Source organism: Canis lupus, chromosome 13 (genome assembly GCF_011100685.1).
Source record: "Canis lupus familiaris isolate Mischka breed German Shepherd chromosome 13, alternate assembly UU_Cfam_GSD_1.0, whole genome shotgun sequence".
In the NCBI taxonomy this organism is placed as follows: Eukaryota; Metazoa; Chordata; class Mammalia; order Carnivora; family Canidae; genus Canis; species Canis lupus.
The window spans coordinates 43,938,849-43,961,367 of NC_049234.1; the positions used below are offsets into that span (position 1 = coordinate 43,938,849).

At 36.0% G+C, this 22,519-nt stretch overlaps 1 protein-coding gene across 4 annotated transcripts in view; it reads left to right on the forward strand.

Moving 5' to 3' along the window:
• GABRB1 (gamma-aminobutyric acid type A receptor subunit beta1) overlaps nt 1-22,519 on the forward strand; it is a 358,276-nt gene that overhangs the window by 247,370 nt on the left and 88,387 nt on the right. For all 4 annotated transcript variants that reach the window (XM_038556012.1, XM_038556011.1, XM_038556014.1 and 1 more), the window contains one exon: nt 10,702-10,784. In XM_038556012.1, the coding sequence (XP_038411940.1) occupies nt 10,702-10,784 (83 nt within the window). The remainder of the gene's footprint in view (nt 1-10,701; nt 10,785-22,519) is intronic.

Here is a 22,519-nt window from a genome sequence, read left to right on the forward strand (position 1 = left end):
GCCTTCTTCAGGTATAACCATCAATTAATGCAAATGGATATAAACAGAGGCAAATGTGCATTGCTAATATTCAATGGAGAATGATGATGATAGAATTACACTCATGCTATTTATACACAATTTACATATATAAGGACAGCATCATATCACTCCTTGTTACAAGGTATTTTTAAATTTTTTCCTTTCTGTCCATGTATGCTTCAGTTCTAGATTATCTAAACGTTCCTTCATTTTTCTATAGAACTGCCTATGAAGTTAGTATTCTAATGATACTGGTGTAAATTTAATGTTTTAATGATTAAAAACAAAAATCCTGTGCCATGTAAATTCTTGCTTTTCACACAGAAAGGTCCAGCCCCTGGCCCACTGGCAATCATGAGAGAGAATTCCGCCCCAGATTGACCACTGAGGTCTCCTTCCATTCATCTATTTGGTAATGACAGTCCCTATTTTGCTCCTGGAAAGGAAACAGACGTTTTATACCTTGAGCCTGTAGTGTATAGGTTCTCTCAGTAGCAAAGAAAGAGGGTGTACACAAACCTACATTTACATTTGGATTATTTAATGCAAATACTAGCGTCAGGCTACCTTTCTCTCACATGGCGTCTAAAAACCCTAACAGACATCCTAGGACACGGGGCTCAATTTAAGCACATGTCAAAGCAGCTTCATGGCCCTAGAAATTATCCAACTGACAATAGCCTCTGGCTGTTTACTTAACAAATGCCCCCAAATGAATGATTTTTTAATAAGAAATTGAATTGATATTGGGGAAGTGGATCTTTATTTTCAATCTGTATTTCAAGCAACATTGGTAAATAGCCTTTTAATAAAGACTGCACTGTGGTCTTTTTCTCTCTTCTCTAGAGAAGTAATGATTTCAGTATTTCCTGAAGTTACATATTAATTCTGTTAATTTACACCTCAATTCTGCACCAGACACGGGGCTAGACACCAATAAATGAATCATTAAGAGGTGATTTCCCTTGTGGCACTTACCATCTATTGAAGCAGCCACGCAAGAAACAAGTAATCAAACAAACAGATGTACAATTGCAAATTGTGATGAGAAATATGTGAGGAAATATATATGGTACATATGTTATATTTTTATGATATATATGTGAGGAAATTTGTATAAGCTGATAGGTCTCTAACTGAAGAGACTCATTTCAGAAGATTATAATCATCATCCAATTGCCAATTATGTATAGAAAATGTGAAGGAAAGATAAACTTTATGTTCCTTTGAAACTTTTTTAATGGTAATTCTAGGATAAGGACACTAAGGCGGCCTTTTAAACCTAATTCACAACAACGTTTAAAATAAGAGTATAAGTGGGTTATTTGAAGATTTATCTGTTCAGATATATAGACAAAGAAGGGGATGGGAAGGGAGAGGAAGGAAAGAAGTCAGAAAAGAGGGAAAGATGGAAGAAGGGTGAGAAAACTTTGAGAGATTGCTACAGCTCTATCTCCATCCCATCCTATCTCTTCTCCTTCCCCTGCCTTTCCTTGCTGAGACATTACTATGACAAAACTGCTCATATCAATTTGACGTATACATTTTTATCTTACTACACACATACACACATGTGATTTCCTAAGGCATATAATTTGGTCTTGTAAAAGTCTATTTTATTTTTTAAGTTTTTATTTAAATTCCAGTTAGTCAACATACACCGTAATACTAGTTTCACGTGTACAATACAGTGATTCAGCACGTCCATGCCACACCCAGTGCTCATCACAGTAAGTTCCTCCCTAATCTCCATCTCTATTGACCCATCTCTCCCACCAGCCCCCCTCTGGTGACCTTCAGTTTGTTCTCTGTAGTTAAGAGTCTGTTTCTTGGTTTGCCTCTCTCTCTTTTTTCCCCTTTGCTCATTTGTTTTGTTTCTTAAATTCCACATATAAGTGAAATCATAGGGTATTTGTCTTTCTCTGACTTACTTCGCTTAGCATAATACCCTCTAGTTCCATCCATGTCATTGCAAATGGCAAGATTTCATTCTTTATGATGGCTAATATTCCATTGTAGATATAGCTTTTTGTACACATCCTTTCTGTTTTTTTTTTCCTCACACAACAATATGTGAGGTATACCCATGTTTATACATGTAGATCTAGTTCATTCATTTTAACTGCTGTCAGTCCACAGCCTATACACCCGAGTTGTGTATCCATTTTGTTTTGCTGGGCAGTTGGGGTGTTTACCTATTTTTGCTGTTACAAAGAGTCCTTGATAAACATCTCTATTTTGTCTCCTTTTCTACAATGAATAGGCATCTAAAAGGAGAATGGCTAATTCCTATTGAACTCTCCAGAATTTACCTCTTTAACATTGTATTTACAATAAAATTAATAGAAGAGAAACCTTGTTTTATTTTGTAGCTCCACTTTGGAAATTTATGATTTAAAAGCACAGGGATAAAAATAGTATTTTTTTATTTATTATATTTTATTATTGCAATATCTAGAATGCTTCATCATTAATTTGGAACCATGTAAAATCCTTTGATTTTTGTCTTTTAGAATAAATACACAATCACCCTTCAGCTTTTGTTCAAGTTTTTATTTAAATTATAGTTCATTAACAAACAGTGTAATATTAGTTTTAGGCATAGAATTTAATGATTCAGTACTTAGGTACAACACCTGGGGCTCATCACAAGTGCACTCCTTAATCTCATCATCTGTTTAACTCATCCCTCTACCTACCTCCCCTCTGGTAACCGGCAGCATGGTCTCTATAGTTTAGTCTGTTTTTTGGTTTTCCTCCACTTTCTTTCTCTATGTTTGTTTGACATGGATGGAACTATAGAGTATTATGTATTTAAGAAGGAAAAGAATTATGTCCCAAATCCTGCTTTTCATCTGAGATAGGGAGCTGGAAACTTTGCACAATTTATACTCCTGCCTTATTTATATTCATTTTAAGTTTTGCTTTGTTTTGTATTTTTCAAAACATAAAGCCATTGTCCTAAGACCCTGCAGTTTTTGAATGCTGTATTACTGCCAAACCTAATTTTACTCTTTCAGGAATACCATTTCAAGATTACTCTGATTACCTTTTAGTAAACATGGGAGCTTTTTGTTTTGGGAGAAATCATCGTATGGCAAAGCAACAGAGCCAATTTGCAAACAAGTAAAAAAATTAATAATCATCAACTGATGAATGGATAAAGAAGAGGTTATATATGTACAAAGGAATGTTACTCAGCCATCAAAAAGAATGAAATCTTGCATTTGCAATGTGAATGGAGCTAGAATGTATTATGTTAAGTGAAATAAGTTAGAGAAAGACAAATACTATGTGATTTCACTTACATGTGGAATTTAAGAAAACAGATTAACATAGAAGAAGGGAGAAAAAAAGAGGAAAGAAAACCATAGAGACTCCTTTTAAAAAAAAAAAGATTTTATTTATGTATTTATGAGAGACACAGAGTGAGAGAGAGGCAGAGACACAGGCAGAGGGAGAAGCAGGCTCCCTGAAGGGATCCCGATGTGGGACTCGATCCTGGGTCTCCAGGATCACGCTCTGGGCCAAAGGCAGGCACTAAACCACTGAGCCACCCAGGGATCCCCCAACCATAGAGATTCTCAATGATGGAGAACAAACTGAAGGTCCTGGAGGGGAAGAGGGCAGGGGAATTGCCTAAATGGGTGATGGGTATTAAGGAGGACATTTTTTGTGATGAGCACTGGGTGTCATACGTAAGTGATGAATCACTAAATTCTACTCCAGAAACCAGTATTACCCTATATCTTAACTAACTAGAATTTAAATAAAAACTTGAAACAAACAAAAATATACATTTTCATTAACATATACCAAGAAAGAAATTAAAATTGTGAAAGATCCACAACTTTGCTTTACCTCCTAATTTTGTCTGACTCCTTGTTTAACTAGCCTGCACTCATTAACAAGTTATAGCATTCCATTCAAGGTAAACATCTGACTGACTTCTCATTGTTTAAGGATTAGTTATCATTTTAACTCTTCATAGTCCACCACAGAAATTCCTGATGATCAAAATAATGAGAACAAAAATGTTCTGATTTGGGAGAGGTAGCCATATTTTTTTTCACCCCTTAACGCAGATCTCAGCTAATTGTTATTAGGAAATATTAAACGTGATAGATATTTAAAGGATGTTCTTATACTTCACAACTATACGAATATGGTGATATATTTGGGAAAAGTAGTGTGTTTTAAACTCAGCCAGACATCTAAGGTAAAAAAAGATGACTGAAGTTGGCACAGAACCCTTGACAAAGGTCTATTAATTACTCTCGCCCTATTATTACTTTTTTTTTTTTGCTCTCCTGCCCCAGGACTCTCTGATTTATAAACAGCTTTTCATATTCACAAAGTGGCTCATGAATCACCCTAGCCCGACAGAAATGAATAAAAATGAGCCCATTTACACAACATTTGGTATGTAGCTAATTACCTGAAAACAACTGCTTGGGATTGCGCTGAGAAGAGTGTCATTAACATTCAGCATAAGAGTACAAAACAGAGGAAGAAGAGAAAGTAGAAACTTGGAAGCAAAAAATAAAAAATAAAAACATGAGAGTACCCATGAGAATGCTGTTTATTCAGTGTGGTTTTTTTTAAAGCATAACCAAAGAGTAACTAATGATGTCATCCATATCTTGTCATCCAAGATATCTATATAACAGAATATTGAATATCCATTCAAAATGTGCTCATGGAGACTATTGATAACTTATGAAAATTCTTACCTTCAAGGTTAGCCAAAAAGCAACAAATGAAATTGTTGAATGCAGTGCAATTTCACTTTGCTAAACAATATACTTAGAAGAAAGGAAATTAATGAGATTATGGTAATGAGATTATGGGTCATTTGTATTCTCTGAACTATAATTTTCTGTATTTCCCAGATGTTTTATTACAGCCATGCATTAAGCTTACAGTGTATTTGTATCAGTAATCCTACATGTTTTTATTTATTTATAAGCATATAGTTTAAAAATAATAATAGCTAGAGTTATTGTGTGAGCGTGTATATGCATATAATAACTCTCTTCCCTTTCCCTGTTCCATACTGCATCCACTTCCATAACACCTCTGTTCTTGGAACATCACAAACACAGGTTAAGGCATCTTTTGTCCAAATTGCCACCGATGAAATAAGTGTAGGATTGAACTCTATTCCTTCTGACTGTTTTTTTCATGCTTTCTTGATAAGATAAATATTTCTCTGATGTAAGATAATTGCATTTCTAGAAAAATGGAAAAGATGGCTTACCTATCAAACAATTGTATCATCTCACTCATATGTTGGATTTAAGAAACAAAACAGAGGATTATAGGGGATGGGAGGGAAAAATAAAACAAGACAAAATCAGAGATGATAAACCATAAGAGACTCTTAATCATAGGAAACAAACAGGGTTGCTGGAGGGGAGAGGGTTGGGAAAATGGTAACTGGGTGATGGACAGTAAGGAGGATGGTTTAATGAGCACAGGATATCATATAAAACTAATGAATCACTGACCTCTACCTCTGAAACTAATAGTACACTATATGTTAATTAATTAAATTTTAATTAAAAAAAGAAAAATATATTCTATTAAATAGTATAACTTTGCTCTGCAGAGAGTTTGTGCCTACAGAATTAGAGCTCATAGAAAAATCTCAAACATATGTACATAATTTGTTTATTGTTTTGAGTTTTCATTGTTACTTGCAAAAGTGCTCTCCTCATATGTATATGTGTGTACTTGTGGGGTGGGGGGAGAGTCTGGATTTTAATCTATTTATAGGCCAGGACTTCCTGGATTGTATTTTGTCAGCAATGAGAGTCATACTGCCCTTAAACATCAAATATACATGATTTGCAATTACAGTGACTTAATTAAGGTCAGTAGCCATGCATCATACACCTTAAGAAATGAATACTACAGCAACATGATTCCCAGTCATTCCAAAGTCTCATGGGACCATAGTTTCTAGCTAATGGCCTGTTACAGTGTTCTGACCTAACCCTCAAAATGTCAATAAATTGGATTATAATGTAAGCCATTTGAAAAGTCTTTGAAAGAAGACAGATGAATGTTATGCTGTCATGAGCCTCTACTTCTGGAAAGTCTGTGTTCAGAAAAGCAGTCAGTTAATGCTTTTACTTTTAGCTGGTTCTACTCTATTGTACTTTCATTGCTATCAACCAATAATAATGTTTTCACACCCTCAGAATGAATGACTTGGGTGTGAAAGTTAAAAACAAGATTCAAAAAACACTTCAGTCTTGAAGCTCTCAACTCATTCAGTTTTGCAATCTTTGGCACCTTTGATTCTGTGGAAGATTTAGAATATATCCGCCTGCTTCAGCCACAGTGTGAGCACATTTCCATATGGACGTGTTAATCAATTATGGAGGTGACTAACCACTACTGAGCAATTACATTTGGCAAAGAGAACAAATGGAAACATGGGGAGCAGTCATTCTTAGAGGTGTTCATTGTTGCTTCTCACCCAGAAGACAGAAGAGCTGAATGGAACTTTGCTCTGGGACATACATCTCTTTTTATTGATGACCCTGGGAATTCTTGCTCAGCAATTTTTTTCTCACAAATTGCTCAAGATACTTTACTCACTTAGCCATAAGTATTTCAAAATCTAGAAATGCCAAACCCTTAAGTTAGCAGAGACTGATACTCAATTGCATACATTTCTATAGGCCACAACATGAATTTATGAATTCCTATGTGTGTAGAAGTCTCTAGTAAAGCATCAATGATTCCTCCTTTCTTGAGATAGGAGACCCCTGTGGGTCCCTGGTGACAATATTTATATGAGTGCAACTTTCCTTCCAGCTCTTTGCTAAATAATTTTGGAAAAGTTGGCACCTAATCCAAGTTGAGCCAATGAAATATTCTTGACAATTTGAAATTTGGAACAGATAGAGCTCAAAAAGGAAGTTATTTCACTAATGTCAGTATTCTTCAGAGCAAGTCAGGCGCTTTTCACAGCTCAAGTTCCTAAAGCTGCCTTGATTCTTTCCGTTTTTGAGTTATAATGATCTCGTGCTGAGATTATTTAACTTTCATTGGTTTTATAATGGGACTTGAGGCAGAAGTAAACTCGTCCAGGTGATAGGAGTTGACAAATCATCAGACCATGGGCAAGCCTCTGGTGTGATGTATAGTTTCCCAAGGTGATTATCCATTAGATGTTATATCTATTGATTGCTAAATGGATTGATCATAACAAATAGCAAATTTAGTAAATTCAGTTATGCTTTACAAAAGTTGTGGGGGTTTTTTATCACTCACAACTCTAGGACCCATACCCATGAAACATTTGTTATTCATTTATAGACAATGCTTTATTGGCTTTCCAGATTGCCTTGTAAAAATTCCAGAGCCTCACAACATGTGAATCTGTGGTTCAACAACAAAAGATTTCAATGTATGTCCTTATTCTGACATGATGTGTTTCACTTACTTGATGACACATGTCTGAAAATGAGGTCAATTAAGTGAGATATGCTGACCAATAGGGCTCAAGTGATGCTCTTAAGTATCCCTAAAGCTCTTCAGTAGTTCCACAAATATTTGATTTTTAAATATTGTAATTATTTTAAGCTGTAATAAGAAGCATGCACACTCTAATGCATCCTATGCCACATTTTAATGCATTCAAGACCATCATAGCATTAACTTTTGCTACCAGATTAATTTATTCAGAGCATGAAGTAACAAGTAAAGCTTCCCTTTAATCCAAGATTAAATACCTAGTAGAGTCATCACCTACGGATGTGTCTGAACCATTTGCAAGATGTGATTGACTACAGAGGAGGTTCCTTCATCACCTGGGAGTTATGCCCTGACAATTCAAGGTAGCCCATGGCCAGTCATGTAAGATTTTAGAAGTGTTTCCTTCTTTATTAGGATTTTTTGATACTATAAAAATAAAATACAGCACAAAAAAATTGGTGCTGAAATTTAAGACCATAATTCTCAATGTAATCCTTGCTTTCAAATTTCTGTGCTCATTAAAATAGATGTCAACATTTGAATTTATAAGGTAATTTTATATTAACAAAATATGGCTTTCATTTTGTTTGTATTTTATATATTGAGGTTCTCTAGAAGATTTCACTTTATTAAAATTATTCTCAGAGGAAAAATATTTGAAAACCACCATTGTAGCAGAGTTACTCAACTTTGGCACTACTGACACCTTGGAATAGATAATTCTTTATTGTTAGGTGCTATTCTGGACATTGTAGGGAGTTTAGCAGCATCCCTGGCCTCTACGAACTGGTTGCCAGTACCAAGCCTCCGCTCTCAGTCTGATGATCAAATATATGTCTCCAGATATTGCCAAATGTCCCCTGTGGGGAAAAATTATCCCTGGTTGAGAATTACTGGCTAAGTCATTGGATCATAGGGCTGGCCCCACTACTAATTTCTAGAGATTGTTCACATTTTTAATTCATAAGCAAGGAATATAGTAAAGCAGATAGGTGATTTTTAAAGCATTTTAAATATTCATTGTGTTGTGTTATTGAGGGTGTTTGAGATGCTATGCAGGTCATAAAAATAATGTGGAATTGTATTTTCAGACAACAAAAATATTCATGATATATTATGAAGGGAAAAATCAATTCATATGATAATGGGAGCAGGAAGCAATAAGGAATCTAGTAAAATACTTTAATGTGCTAAATTCTAGAATATAATTAGTCTTCTTTTTTTGAAAAATACTTTGCAGAAATTTTTAAATTGAATTTTAAAACTCCTTTTGCTCTTTTCTAATGCTCAAGTAAATCTAATTAAGTTGACCAACATCCTAAGAAAGGCTTCAAAGGGAATGTACAAATATTAACCTTGGTAAACTTTCTCTTTTTTTTTTTTTATTTTGGTTTGAAGATCTATTTATTTATGGGAAAGAAAGAATGTGTGTGCAAGTGCAGGGAAGGGCAGAGGGAGAGGGAGGGAGAAACTCCATCAAATTCCCTGCTGAGCACAGAACCTCCAAGATCATGACCTGAGCTGAAATCAATAGAAAGCCACTCAACCAACTGAGCCACCCAAGTGCCCCTAAACTTTCAATTTTTGTAAGGAAAGCCAGCGAGAAATTAGAAACAGTGAGTGTTTTTCCTAATAATGTTTTTAAGGGAATGTGACCATTAGCTTAACACAAAGGACCAAAACAATAAGTCATCTTAGTAGCCACAAAAAAAACATAGATTTGAGAAATACTTTGTCAAATTTAAATACATTTCTGACAGGAGTGTAAACTGGCCCAACCTCCATAAAGGGTAAAGTGACAAAATACTAAGTGTACATACCATTTTTTCTAACAATTACCTTTCTGAAAATAGCAACAGATATAGTAATATATAGACATAATAGAGTATATCGGTATATTCAGAGCATCTTCTTCTGTAAAAGTAAAAAAGAAATAGGAAATAGTGTAAATGCCCACTGAAGTATGATTGGAAAAATAAGTTACGATATTTCCATACAGCTGAGCCTGCTGTAGTAAATTTTTTTAAGACAGCTTATTATTCACTGACAGAGAGAATCGAATCCAAAATGCATTGTTAATGAAAACAAGCAAGGTTCAGAACAGGAGACATGATAGGTTGCTATCTTAAGAAGTTTCCCCCTAAGAAGACATATCTGTGTCCTTTTGCATAGAATATTTATGGAAAAGGTCCAGTGTTGTAGCTCTTGGTGATTAAGGTAGAAAGGAAACATTGCTAAATTTGAATCTTTTGACTTCTTTACATTATGATTACACATTAATTACTTCGTGGAGAAGGATCATGTAAATTTTTTTTAAAGAAGTATTTTGTTTGTCAATTCCAAAATGATACCAAATGTCTGTAAGCATGGACTAGCCATGGGAATTTAAGTTACTCTCAGACTCCACATTCTAAGAAACTTGTACACGCAAGAGAAAATGGAGGTATAATGGAAACCCCAGTAGGATATCTAGAGTCAAGGTCCTGGGATTTGCATAAATTAATAACCTCAGTGGAGAGCAGAAGCTGGCAAATATGGTGTGAATACCAATCCTAGGATCATGTTTCTCTACTGGTTATATCCTACCTGCTGACTTAGGTAGATGAGGGTCTCAGAGATGAATCTGAGAAATCTCTCTAATAGTGGGGAATATGAAGCCCCAAATGTCATAGAGGAGGGGTTTTATTGTTCTTGTCATTTTTGTATTATTTTTGTATTATTAGGTTATAGCAGGAGAGGGAGGTAGTTTTAATGCATTGTGTTGACCTTCTTTCTCCTACACATAAGGCCAGACTCGCTGTAGATATTGTCACAGACATTGCTAGATGCTAGTAAATATAAGGACCATGGGGATGGTAACAGCTGTAACACAACCATCTTTGTGGAACACCAAGTAGAGGACGCCAGGCTAGTTTTGGACACATTCTCACCTTTACTCCTCATAGCCATCCTTTTCAGTAGCTGTTTTGATTGATGAGGAGACATAGGTTTATAGAGATAAATAAACTAGACCAAGCTCACACACCTAGTGAGTAGCAAAGGAACACTTTAACTTAATCTGCTCACCTTCAAAAACTTTAATCACAAAATTTTGATGCCAACCGGTAAAACATGGTTTGGGCCTGGGAAGCCTGGAAATGAAAGTCGTGATCCTTACGAAGCTGTCTTTTCCCCCTCTCATCCTGACAGGATCACAACCACAGCTGCATGTATGATGGATCTACGTAGATATCCTCTGGATGAACAGAACTGCACTCTGGAGATTGAAAGTTGTGAGTTACTTGGGCAGGGGGATGAGAAAGAGGGATGTTTGCTTGACTCCATTAAATTCAACCCTGCGCAGAGTGATTGGTACTGGGGATACTTTTAGCTATACCACCTTGCCAGCTTTTCAAGAGATTCACAGTCCAGTGACATTTTCTCTCATATTGGTGCTCAAGGGTCATCTCTATGCAGTTATATTTTTAAACGATTAGAGAAAAACTCACTTATTTTAGCTGGACAATTTATGAACTCATGCTTTCTCTTTAGAATGGAGTTTCCCCCCAAGGCTTTCTAATACCCAGTTGCATTAATAAGAAAGGAAAAACATTTTAATATGAAAAGACCTTGTGAGATTGTTTTTGGTTCTATAGAATGTGCACCTGAATGACTGTAAATTGCTGTCTTCTAGAAAACAACTATTTTAGAATCTTGTGCACATTTGTCTTTCTTCATGGGAAGAACAGAATGATAAATGGTATTCATGAGGCTTGTGCTTTGGGCCAAAGAGTTGATGTTTTTCAAATCTAGTGACTGATTTTTGTTTGCCTTCTTGGGTTGTTTTTCATTGATTGCTTTCTTAACAATTAAAATATTTGAGTCATTAATATTTAATCTGATTGACTATAATTGTTTCTCCGGCATCAACATGCAGGTAGTTGAGCCCGTTTATTGTGAACACCAGGTCTAGGCAATTTCCTGGTTTTCAGGGGGCACAGAAGAGTGCCAGTAGGCAATTCAGAGCATTATAATACTGCTTACTGTAATGTGAGAAATACCTAGATATTTATTTAGATAATCTGAAATAGTTCTAGATCTAAAAACTTCAAATGGCAAAGGAAAATTTCAGGTGACCCTATAGTATAATTAAAGAATAAATGTATTCACAGGTAAATGATTATTAAGCAATTACATTAATTTTCTAGTTTTACTACATATAGTCATGGAAATAGAGATGTTTATGTAGATAAAGCTGTATATTTAGTCATACACATTGATCTACTCCTACTAGAACTTGGAATGAACAAGATCATTCATGAGCTATTCTTTAATTAATATTCTAATTTAAAAATATGTCGTATAAATAAATTGGCTGAAAGATCCTAATACAAGAAAGTATTGATGGTGACTTTTGGTTTAAATGCCAGTGACAACCAATTCAAATCACAGAAATGCAATGTAAACCGAACTATTTATTAATGGCTAATGACGTTTAATAAATAAGACTGAACTTCGGCTTTTAGAACTGACATGGAAAGAGAAGGATGCATTAATTACTCATTTATACAGGTTGACCTCTCTTCCATTGATTCTACTGATTGTTACCTTCACTTCTGTGCCAGTCAGCATTAGGATCTGACAACCTCTTGAAATTCCAAGATTTTCTGGTTTATACCATTCACTTAAAGAAGTAATGAATTTTGACAAGTACTTGAATTGTTTCTGTGTTGTAAATTCAAGTCCTAAAATTAACGGCATTTTCTCACAAAATGTATATCTTATTTTATAATCCATATCAAGTTTTTCTGTTTTCATAGGCTTATATTTTTATTAAAGAGGGGGAGTTTCTTGGTTTGTGCTTAGAAAAGAGTTGACTTTTAAGTCCATTTATTGTATCATATAAAGACCCAAACAACAACTGCAAATGAGGCAGAAATCAAAAACAACTTTTGTGGGGCAGAGATGGGGGAAGCCCAAGCAACCTGATAGTCCAAAGTTATCATAAAATATGATGTCAGGCAATAGGTGGGGTGACCCAAGCATATCATAATCATGGAGACAACTGAGTTAGATGGAATAAGTTGTCTGGACAGATGGATAAGGCATAGTAATTAGGACCCTAAAATCAGTAATATGTAGGAATGCAGGCAGGTGGTGACCATCATCAAAGAGATCTGATAGCAGTTCACAGAAATCTAGTCCCTAAAGATATTTACATAACGTAAAGCAAAAACTCAGGCATGGAGAATTTATGCTATGTAGAGCCTATGAAGGCAGGAACCTGGGAGAAGGGGAGGAAGAAATGGAACTGTCTTCTACTTGCCAAACAAAAGCTAGACATTAATATAACACCTCTGTAACATAAGTGTTTCTAACAACACTTGAGAGAGTATGTACCTGAGGATCAGAGAAGTAAAATAACTTACCCAGGACCACAGGACAAGGATAGTGGTAAAGTGGGAATTCAAACCCAAACAATATACTTTCCATCACAGAATCCTGCACTCCGTAGGTGAGCAAGGAAGCAGAACATCAATGATTAGAAGTGTAACACCAATTGGAACCACTTTCAGCGAGGTTGAGGTTGTTGAATCAACCAAAGAGTGGTTTGTATTTCCTGAAATTATCCCTGATAAAAGTTAGAATAGATCTCAGAAGCTGAAGCAGAATTTTGCTTGTCAGTCAAAGGTCAAATGATTGCAACTATGGAGGGAGAGGATAGTTTGTGGATGAAGGAAAGCAAGTAGTCCTTGATTCCATTGATGTTAACCTAAAATTTTTTTAAAAGCCTCAAGTGATGACACTGCTTAGCTTAATATTTTACTTAAAGTGTATTCCTTTTTAATTAGCCACTGCAAAGAGATTTTAAATCTTAAGAGTAATAACTTCCAAGTAACTAAGTAACGTATGGCAGTAATACAGAGTTTGAGCTCTGCTTGTTCTTACCTATGTACATAATTGATATGTTGCTAAGTAGCAATAAATAATCTGTCAGTCATCTATTTTTTAACTCTTCATGAAGAGACCTGTGTTGCATTATTTGCTGAAGCACCTCTCTCTGAACTGAGTTTATGAAGACTGTAACTGAACTTTAAAGCGATCACAAATGAGAAGCTCTAGTATTAGTTGGGACATAAGAATGATAAAGTAGACATTCCGCCAATGTAAGAACTGCACCAATCACACTTTTGTGGCCAATAGAGTGGAAACTTTGCCTACCCTACAAAATTTACTAGCTTATGTTCTCTTCTATCACCATCCCAAGGATGGGGAGATGTTTTCCTTGGTTAGATCCTTTGAGACAAATTAAAGATGTTTTGCTTTACTTTAATGTTATCTCGTCAAGTAAAATTGGAAAAGCCATAAAGCCTTGTAAAATTGAAATTTTACTTGAACTTGGAGCACATTAATAGCTTCTTGGCCCTGGGATGCTATAAAATGAGTTAATGGCACATAGAAAATTCAATCAAGGAATTTAGTATTAAGAGGATTTGGAATTTGAAATCAGTAAAGCTATCATGTGAAGGCTTGATAGCCACAAGCTTCATAGAGATGTAGAAAGGGCCTGGGGGGTGCCTGGGGAGCGCCTGAGGGGCTCATTTGGTTAAGCATTTGCCTTTGGCTCAGGTCATGATCCCAGGGTCCTGGGATGAGATGGAGTGCTCTATCAGGCTCACTGAGCAGCCAGGAGTCTGCTTCTCCTCTGCCCCTCCTCCAGCTTGTTCTCTCTTGCTCACTCACTCACTCGCTCATTCTTTCAAATAAATAGATAAAGTCTTTAAAAACAACAGCAACAACAAAAACGAAAGCACTTGGGATACAGTCATGGAGGATTCAGGTGCCTTTTCCCATTCCCTGCAGCAACAATTGAGGACAATCTCGATCCTAATCTTAACTTCTCAGTATCAGCAGATAGTGTCACCTCTCACTATATCCCAAAAAGGTAGAAACCATTTGATGCCTGGAATCTCCCAGTGGTCTCATCAGTCTTCTTCTAGACTCCCTTATATCTTCACCATGCTGAGTTAGTCTCCTATATTTCAAAGGAAGAGGTATTTTATTCCTTGAATGGATTCCTGACCCCTGTGTTCAGGATTCCAACTCTTCCTACCTCTGGGAATTGACTTTCTCAAGTTCACACACATCTCTACCCTGCTCTCCTAGAGCCTCTGCTTCACCCAGTCTACTACTCTCTTCACAGCCTGAAAACTAGACAATAACTCTTCTCATCATGAACACCTCTACTATATGCGCACATCTCTCTTTAGGCTTTTCCTAATCTTTCTGCATTCTTTTTCTCCAAATTACTTGAAAGATTGGTCTATATCTCTTGTCTATTATCTCAACTTCTTCTTAATCCCTATAATTTAGAACCTGCCTACCCATCTCCTACCTCCACTGACAGTGTTCTCAGAAAGATTACAAAGGACCTTTCTTTATAGAGCATCTTTATTTTAATAATCCCCAAATTTATAACTCCAGCTCAGATCTCTTTGAAGCCCCAGACTGATACATAGCACTCTTCTTGGCATATCTATCCTGATGTTTCAAAAACATATTTAATTTGCTCAAAACTTAACTATCAATTTTTCTCTCCCAAATGAGCTTCCTTTCTAGTCTCTTAATCTCATCTAGGATTAATGGTTAACATTTCCCACACATTCCTCCTATTCCGTCTATTGTCAAGTACCATCCATTCTACTTACAAGATATTTATCAAACCGTTCCGCCTCTGCCAGCCTTACTGTGACCAAACCACCATTACTTCTTACCTGAATCATTATAGCCACCTTTTTATTGGTCTTCGTGCTTTCACTCCTGACTCTCTCCAAACCATTCTATTCCCAGCAGCCAGAGTGATCTTTGCAAGATGTAAATTGAATTGTATTCCTTCTATGCTCTAGAAATATCCAAAGATGTCCCATTGCACCAAGAAAACTCTCTTATGTATCTTAATATATAAGAATATTATATTTCTTAATATAACCTTCAAGCTCCTGTGTGACCTGCTCTCCCTTGATATCTCCATGCTTATCTATAGCCATCTTTCCCTTACTGCACTAAATTCTGACACCACAGATTCTTTGTTTCTTGCAGACTAAACTTTCTTCTATCTCATTACCTTCACCATCTTGTTCCTTCTGGCTGAAATACTTTTCCCCATTATGGTGATTTCCTCTTATCTTATAGTTCCCACCTGCAATGCCACCTCCTATAAGAAGCTTTCTTGAGAATCCAATCTAAATTAGGAACCCCTACTTAATCTCTTTCAAAATTCTGTTAGTTTCCCAAATAGTACATAGTAGTGTTTCCATGTTTATTGTGTTTTCCCTCTCTGTGGATTATAAATTCCATGAAGGGAAGGATCATTGTTTTGTTCACAACACAATAATTAAAACCTAGTCTCATACCTGACAATAAGTACCTGTGGGGTGTATATATACTAAATGTTTTGGCTCCAAACTTTTCATGTCTTTTGCATTTAAGAAGATAAGGCTAGCTCTAATTTTTCTGATAAATTTAAAGCAGGGATTTTTTTTAATTTAAATTCAGTTTGCCAACATATAGTATAACACCCAGTGCTCATCTCATCATGTGCCCTCCTTAATGCCTGTCACCCGGTTACCCCATCTCCCCAACTACCACCCCTTCTGCAACCCTTTGTTTGTTTCCCAGAGTTAAGAGTCTCCCATGGTTTGTCTTCCTCTCTAATTTTTCTCCACTCAGTTCTCCCTCCTTCCCTTATCGTCCCTTTCACTATTTCTTATATTCCACATGAGTAAAACCATATGATAACTGTCTTTCTCCGATTGACTTATTTCACTCAGCATAATACCCTCCAGTTCCACTCACGTGATGTAAATGGTAGGTATTCATCCTTTCAGATGGCTGAGTAATATTACCACATCTTCTTTACCCATTCATCTATCAAAGGATGTCTTGGCTCCTTCCACAACTTAGCTATTGTGGACATTGCTGCTATAAACATTGGGGTGCAGGTGTCTCTTTTGGATCACTACATTTGTATCTTTGGGGTAAATACTTAGTAATGCAATTGCTGGGTCATAACATAGCTCTATTTTTAACTTCTTGAGGAACCTCCACACTGTTTTCCCGAGTGGCCGCACCAGTTTGCATTCCCACCAACAGTGTAAGAGGGTTCCCCTTTCTCCACAGCCTCACCAACATTTGTTGTTTAACAACAAATTAACATTTGTTGATTTTAGCCATTCTCACTGGTGTGAGGTGGTATCTCATTGTGGTTTTGATTTGGATTTCCTCGATGACAAGTGATGTGGAACTTTTTTTGTGTGCTTGTTGACCATGTATAGGTTTTCTTTAGAGAAATGTCTGCTCATATCTTCTGCCAATTTCTTGACTGGATTGTTTGTTTTTTGAGTGTTGAGTTTGGTAAGTTCTTTATATTTTGTATACTAGCCCTTTATCTGATATGTCATTTGCAAATATCTTCTCCCATTCTATAGGTTGTAAGGCAGGGATTTTTTTTATGTGCAATGAAATATTCTTTCATTTGTACAGTTTTATGTTCATGCCTTAAGACTAACTCAAAAATTTAGGATTATAAATGTGTCAACCAAGAGGCAATTAGGGAAAAAACCATTTTAATTATTTGAGGAATTTTGATTGGCTGATAAAAATGATGAATTACTATCAAGGGAGGGGGCTTCACTTAAGTCATTAACTAACCACATCCCTCCTACCCAAACCACTATCAATTTATCAAACAAAGGTAATATTTAATGATACCTGGTTATTTTTATATTTGTTTCTTTTTAAGAAATGGTTTGAAAACTTTTAACTTAGGCATTGTCTTAATGTATTCTATTTCATGAACTATCTACTCAATCTGTCTCTTAGTTTCAGAATATTTGTCATTGTGTTGATTTAAATGTCTTGGTAGTAACACTATGTACACAGAATGTGAAGCCATAGTCATGTTGGATTATTTCCAAAATAAAATTATTTCCTCATCCAAAAAACAGCAAATGATAAGAAAAAATGCATCTACCTAATAAAGCTACCCAACCTAGCTATGGAAAATTCTCTGAGAAAAGTGATGTTTACAGAAGTGAAATGCTAAGCTTTATTTAACACCTCGAGATAAAATCAAAATAAGTGTGGTATCCAGACATGAGACAGGAGCAGTTCTACAAAAGTCTGTGCTGGTAGAGCCACATGTGGAGAAATGTGTCCAGTTTTTAATGCCATACCTGGAAAGAATTCCAAGATAACTGAAAAGAAAATTTTAGGGAAGCATAACAGCCATTTCCAAATGTTTTAACTGATTTTAACTGCTATCATATAGAAGAGAAACCTTATGTTTGGTGTTGTCCAATGTATTAGGATTCTCTAGAGAAACATAACCAATAGGAGATGTATATGTATATGTGTGTATATATATATATATGTATATGTGTGTGTGTGTGTATATATATATATATATATATATATATATAGAGAGAGAGAGAGAGAGAGAGAATGCCCAATATTTATTATAAGGCGTTGGCTCATGCAGTTATGAAAGCTAGTAAGTCCGAGATCTGTAGCATGAGTCAACAAGCTGAAGAGGTTGATGGTGTGGTTCTAGTCAAGGCCAGCAGGCTTGAGACCCAGGAAGAGCCAGTGTTTCAATTCCAGTCTGAAAAGAAAAATCTGATTGTCCCCATTCAAAGATAGTTAGAAGGAACTCTTTCCTACTCCAGGAAGGGTCAATCTTTTCGTTTCATTTGGGCCTTCAACTGATTGGGTGAAGCACACGCACATTAGGAAGAACAGTCTACTTACACAGTCTGGCAATTAAAATTCTATTCTCATCCAAAAAAAACCAAACAAACAAACAAACAAACAAAACGAAAACACCCTCACAGGAGCATGCAGAATAATGTTTGAGCAACCATTTGGGCACCCCAGTCAAGGTAACACAGAACTAGCACAACCAGAGTGCTAGGTTTGAACCAATTCAATTCAATTCAATTCAATTCAATTCAATTCGACTAGCATTTCTTAAGTGGTGACCATATGTGGCTCTGTGTGCAAAATAAATCCTGGGAATACGGCAGCTACCAAACACACAGGTGGGCAGAATTTATAGGAAGGAGGATGTAGAATTTAAGAGAAATATTTGCAATGTGCAAAGGTGACCATTCATGAAATTAGTCCCTGCTAAAGAATGTCTTCCCATCTCACAGAGACTTTTTAATTAATTGGAAATGGCCACCTACCAGTATAAATGCAAAAGACATTCCTCTTTGAGAGGCCAGTTAATTATACAACCTTAAAGATGTCATTAAGCCCTAAAACCTAGGACCCTGAGAGTTTACTTAATTTAGTTACATCACCAACAAATTATTTTATGTGCTTGCCTAAAATATTGGTTCTAAAGTGATTGTGATTTATAAAGGATATTAGAATATAGAAAAAATGTTATGAATATATGAACATATACTCACAAGAAAATATGAAATATAGGATAATTACGAGCAAAGCCTTTGAATTATTCTTACTTTATTGCTGCCTGCCAAGTCATTAATTCTGATCTGAAATAATTTAAAAATAGCATCTACAACATGCTGCACACTTTCTATTCACGGATGCTAAACACCAAAAATAACAGAAGTAAATTGAACTTCATGAATGATTCATGGCTTCCCTTGCTTTATGTCCCCATTGTCAAGGAAATTAGCAGCATTGGATATCTCCTTAGATAAATTTGATTTTGCCATATTCAGTAGACTACTTAATGAAAATGAATATTTCACATTTATGTTCATAGAAATGTTAATGAATTTTGGTGCCTGTAGCTTTTTTGATGAGCAGAGGGGTGGGTGTAGGGAAGAAGGGAATACTTTCTGAATTAATTTATTCCTTTTTCCAGGCTGCTTCTTTGAAACTGTGAAAAAGCACTCTTTGTGAAAAGTCTCTGATCCTTTAAAGTCATAAAATAAAAGCCAGTGGAGGAATGGAGTTCTTTTTATGAAAATTAGTTTTGCAATCAACTTGACTATAAAGTTAGCCTTATAGCTGTTCGCTTCAATCATAAAGGCGGTTTATTTTCCAAACATGGATAAGTGACCCTGTAGATTGATAAGGCTATCTCTGATTTACAGATTTAGATTTCTAGAAATTTCTTCCCTCTTTGGCACGCTGATGGATGACCACTTTGCTACTAGCTTCCTAAGAAGAACTCAAAATAAAGCCTATTGTTTTTCCTAAATGCTTTAGGTATTAGCCAAAATACTTAAAGACACATTTTATAACAGAACTTCAATCTTCTAGAACTAGACATCCTTGCTAAACTGAGAGCTTGGTTCTACTTGAGATCCAAACTTAATTATAATAGCTGATATTTATTGATTATATATTATGGGCCATGCACTTAACAAAGATTTCCCATTGAATCTTCACCAAAACCCTATTGTTCTATCCCATTTTAGAGGAGAAAATAAAGCACCTTAGTAGTAACTTGCCTCAAGTCACAAAATGATAGTGATCCAAATCTGACTCGAAAGTCTAAAATTGAGTCCATATAACAGCCTTGTAAGAAAACTCCTCTCTCTAGCTTCCCCACTGTGTGTGAATTGGGTGATTTTTAGGTATCCTGTATCTAAACACAGAGTAGACACCTGAGAACAGAACAGGTTTTTACTGGTCCTTCTCTGTATTGAATCTGTCTCAATTCATTTTCTATGTGGGCATTTATTCTGACATTCTTGCCAACTAAACTAAATATTGATGTAGTTTAAAGAACAACCATTATTTTACCAGGTCACTTTTATGGTTGCAACAGATCACACAATGGCCAGAAATCCTTTCTCTTCTAAATGGCTACAGATAATAGTTCCCAAGTCATTTTCATATAGTGTTAGCCCTGACTGTAGTGGTGCTGTAGTTTCAAAGTCTGTTCACTACTCATAAAACTGAAGCATGAGTATCTGTAATCTTGTAAATGGACATATTCTGAGACGTCTTGACTTGTGTTGTTCTCTGACCACATCAATACATTCCTATGTGACAATATGTATAATTTAGTTTTCACTCAAATTGCTTTATTCTTGTCCTTAAGATCAAAGATTTTAAAAGAGCTTTTAAAATATCGATACCATGGGGCACCTGGGTGGCTCAGTTAGTTGTGTCTGACTCTTGATCTTAGCATTGTAAGTTCAGGCCCCACACTGGGCTCCAACCTCAGCATGGAACCTACTTTAAAAAACAAAAGGTAAAATATTGATACCATGACCCCACCCTGGACAGTAACATCAGGATTTGTGGAAGGTGGGCCCTTGCAGAACCATTTTTTAGCTCTCTGGTAATTTCAATATGCAGCCAAGTTTGATAGGCAGTGCATTAAGCTATAATGCTTTGAATTTTTGCTCCTCTCTTTATAATAGACCCAGTTCTCTAAATGGGAAGCCAAATGGAAACAGAACTAAGAGAAGAAAGTACAGCAAAGAACAGAAAATAGCATGATTTTCAAAGAAAGAAATCATTGAAATGATCAAAGGAGAAAATTTAAACTATTCTTTTCTTTATCCCCTCTGGCAGAAGGCTTTTTTTTTTTTCTTTAAAAGTGCATGCCTTGAAATAAATAGACCAATGGACACTGCCTTTCATTGGAATTAAGTGCTTCAACCAGACATTCAAAGCCATGTAATAATAGGTCAACTTATTACAAGATGCTACTCTATTTTAAAAGCCCCAGTACATATACCATGTATTTATATGAATGCAATTGATGACACATTAACTTGTATAATGATGCTGTGGTGAATGGAATTACCTACTTGGGAAAGAGTGGTATGCACAATGGCTACTTTAGTAACATTTTCTTTCATGTTAAGAAAGGGAAAAAAAACTAGTTAAAATTTATACTTGAATGAACACACAGCAGCAGGGCTTTAATGGGAATAGTTTATCAAACCAAAATTGAGGATAGTTTGTTTCAACCACAAAAAACAATATAATAATAATTTCTATTTTCACTTTCATCTCCCTGCGCCCTGTCCCATAGGCACTTGACTGCACTCATCTGATTGTGTGAAAGGACAGATTCATCCTAGAGCTCCTGCTAGGTGATTGCATTGATTTCAGATAGATTATATTCCCAGTACTTAGATTAATAGCCCTGCAATTCCAACAAAGAAAATTCCACTGAATAGAGCCCAGGGGTTTCTGCTCCTGTCTTAGACACTGTCAGAGTAGAGACCCTTCACCTGTCTGATGTGATCTCTGCCAGAGCTTGTCAAACATTCACATGCTCCTGAGGATCTTGTTAAAATGCCTTCTAGATTAGTAAGCTTGGGCTGGGGCCTGAGAGTCTGCATTTCTAACATGTTACCAGGTAATACTTATGCTGTTGGTCTATGGACCACAATGAACAGTAAGGATCTGAAATAAAAAAGAAAACAAAAACAAAAACCTGTCTCACCTGTGCTCCTCAGTCTACAGTCACAGCCTGTTTGCTTCCTACTGAGATTTAAATAATTAGCTAAAAGCCTTTGTCACACTGGTTGCTCAGCACTTGATTCAAGAGAGTTTTGAGTTTTAAATTAACCGAGGCAGAAAAGTCATTTTCAGGTGACCTGAATAACTTCCAAACACTGAAACCCAAGCAGCTTAGGCTTCGTCAAGTACTCCCGAGTATGTAACATTTGTGGCCTACCATTTTCTATGTGGAAGATTCCCAGGTATAGTATGTCACTAGTACTCTTAAACCCACATTAAAAATAATATGTGGGGATCCCTGGGTGGCTCAGCGGTTTAGCTCCTGCCTTTGGCCCAGGGCATGATCCTGGAGTCCTGGGGTTGAGTCCCACATTGGGCTCCCTTCATGGAGCCTGCTTCTCCCTCTGCCTGTGTCTCTGCCTTTCTCTGTGTCTCTCATGAATAAATAAATAAAATCTTTAAAAAACAAAATATGTGGGCAAATATTTTGTATGCAGAAAGGATTTAATTTTAGTAAAGGAAAAAATAATGAAAAATATTCTAATGATTTTACTTGACCTTA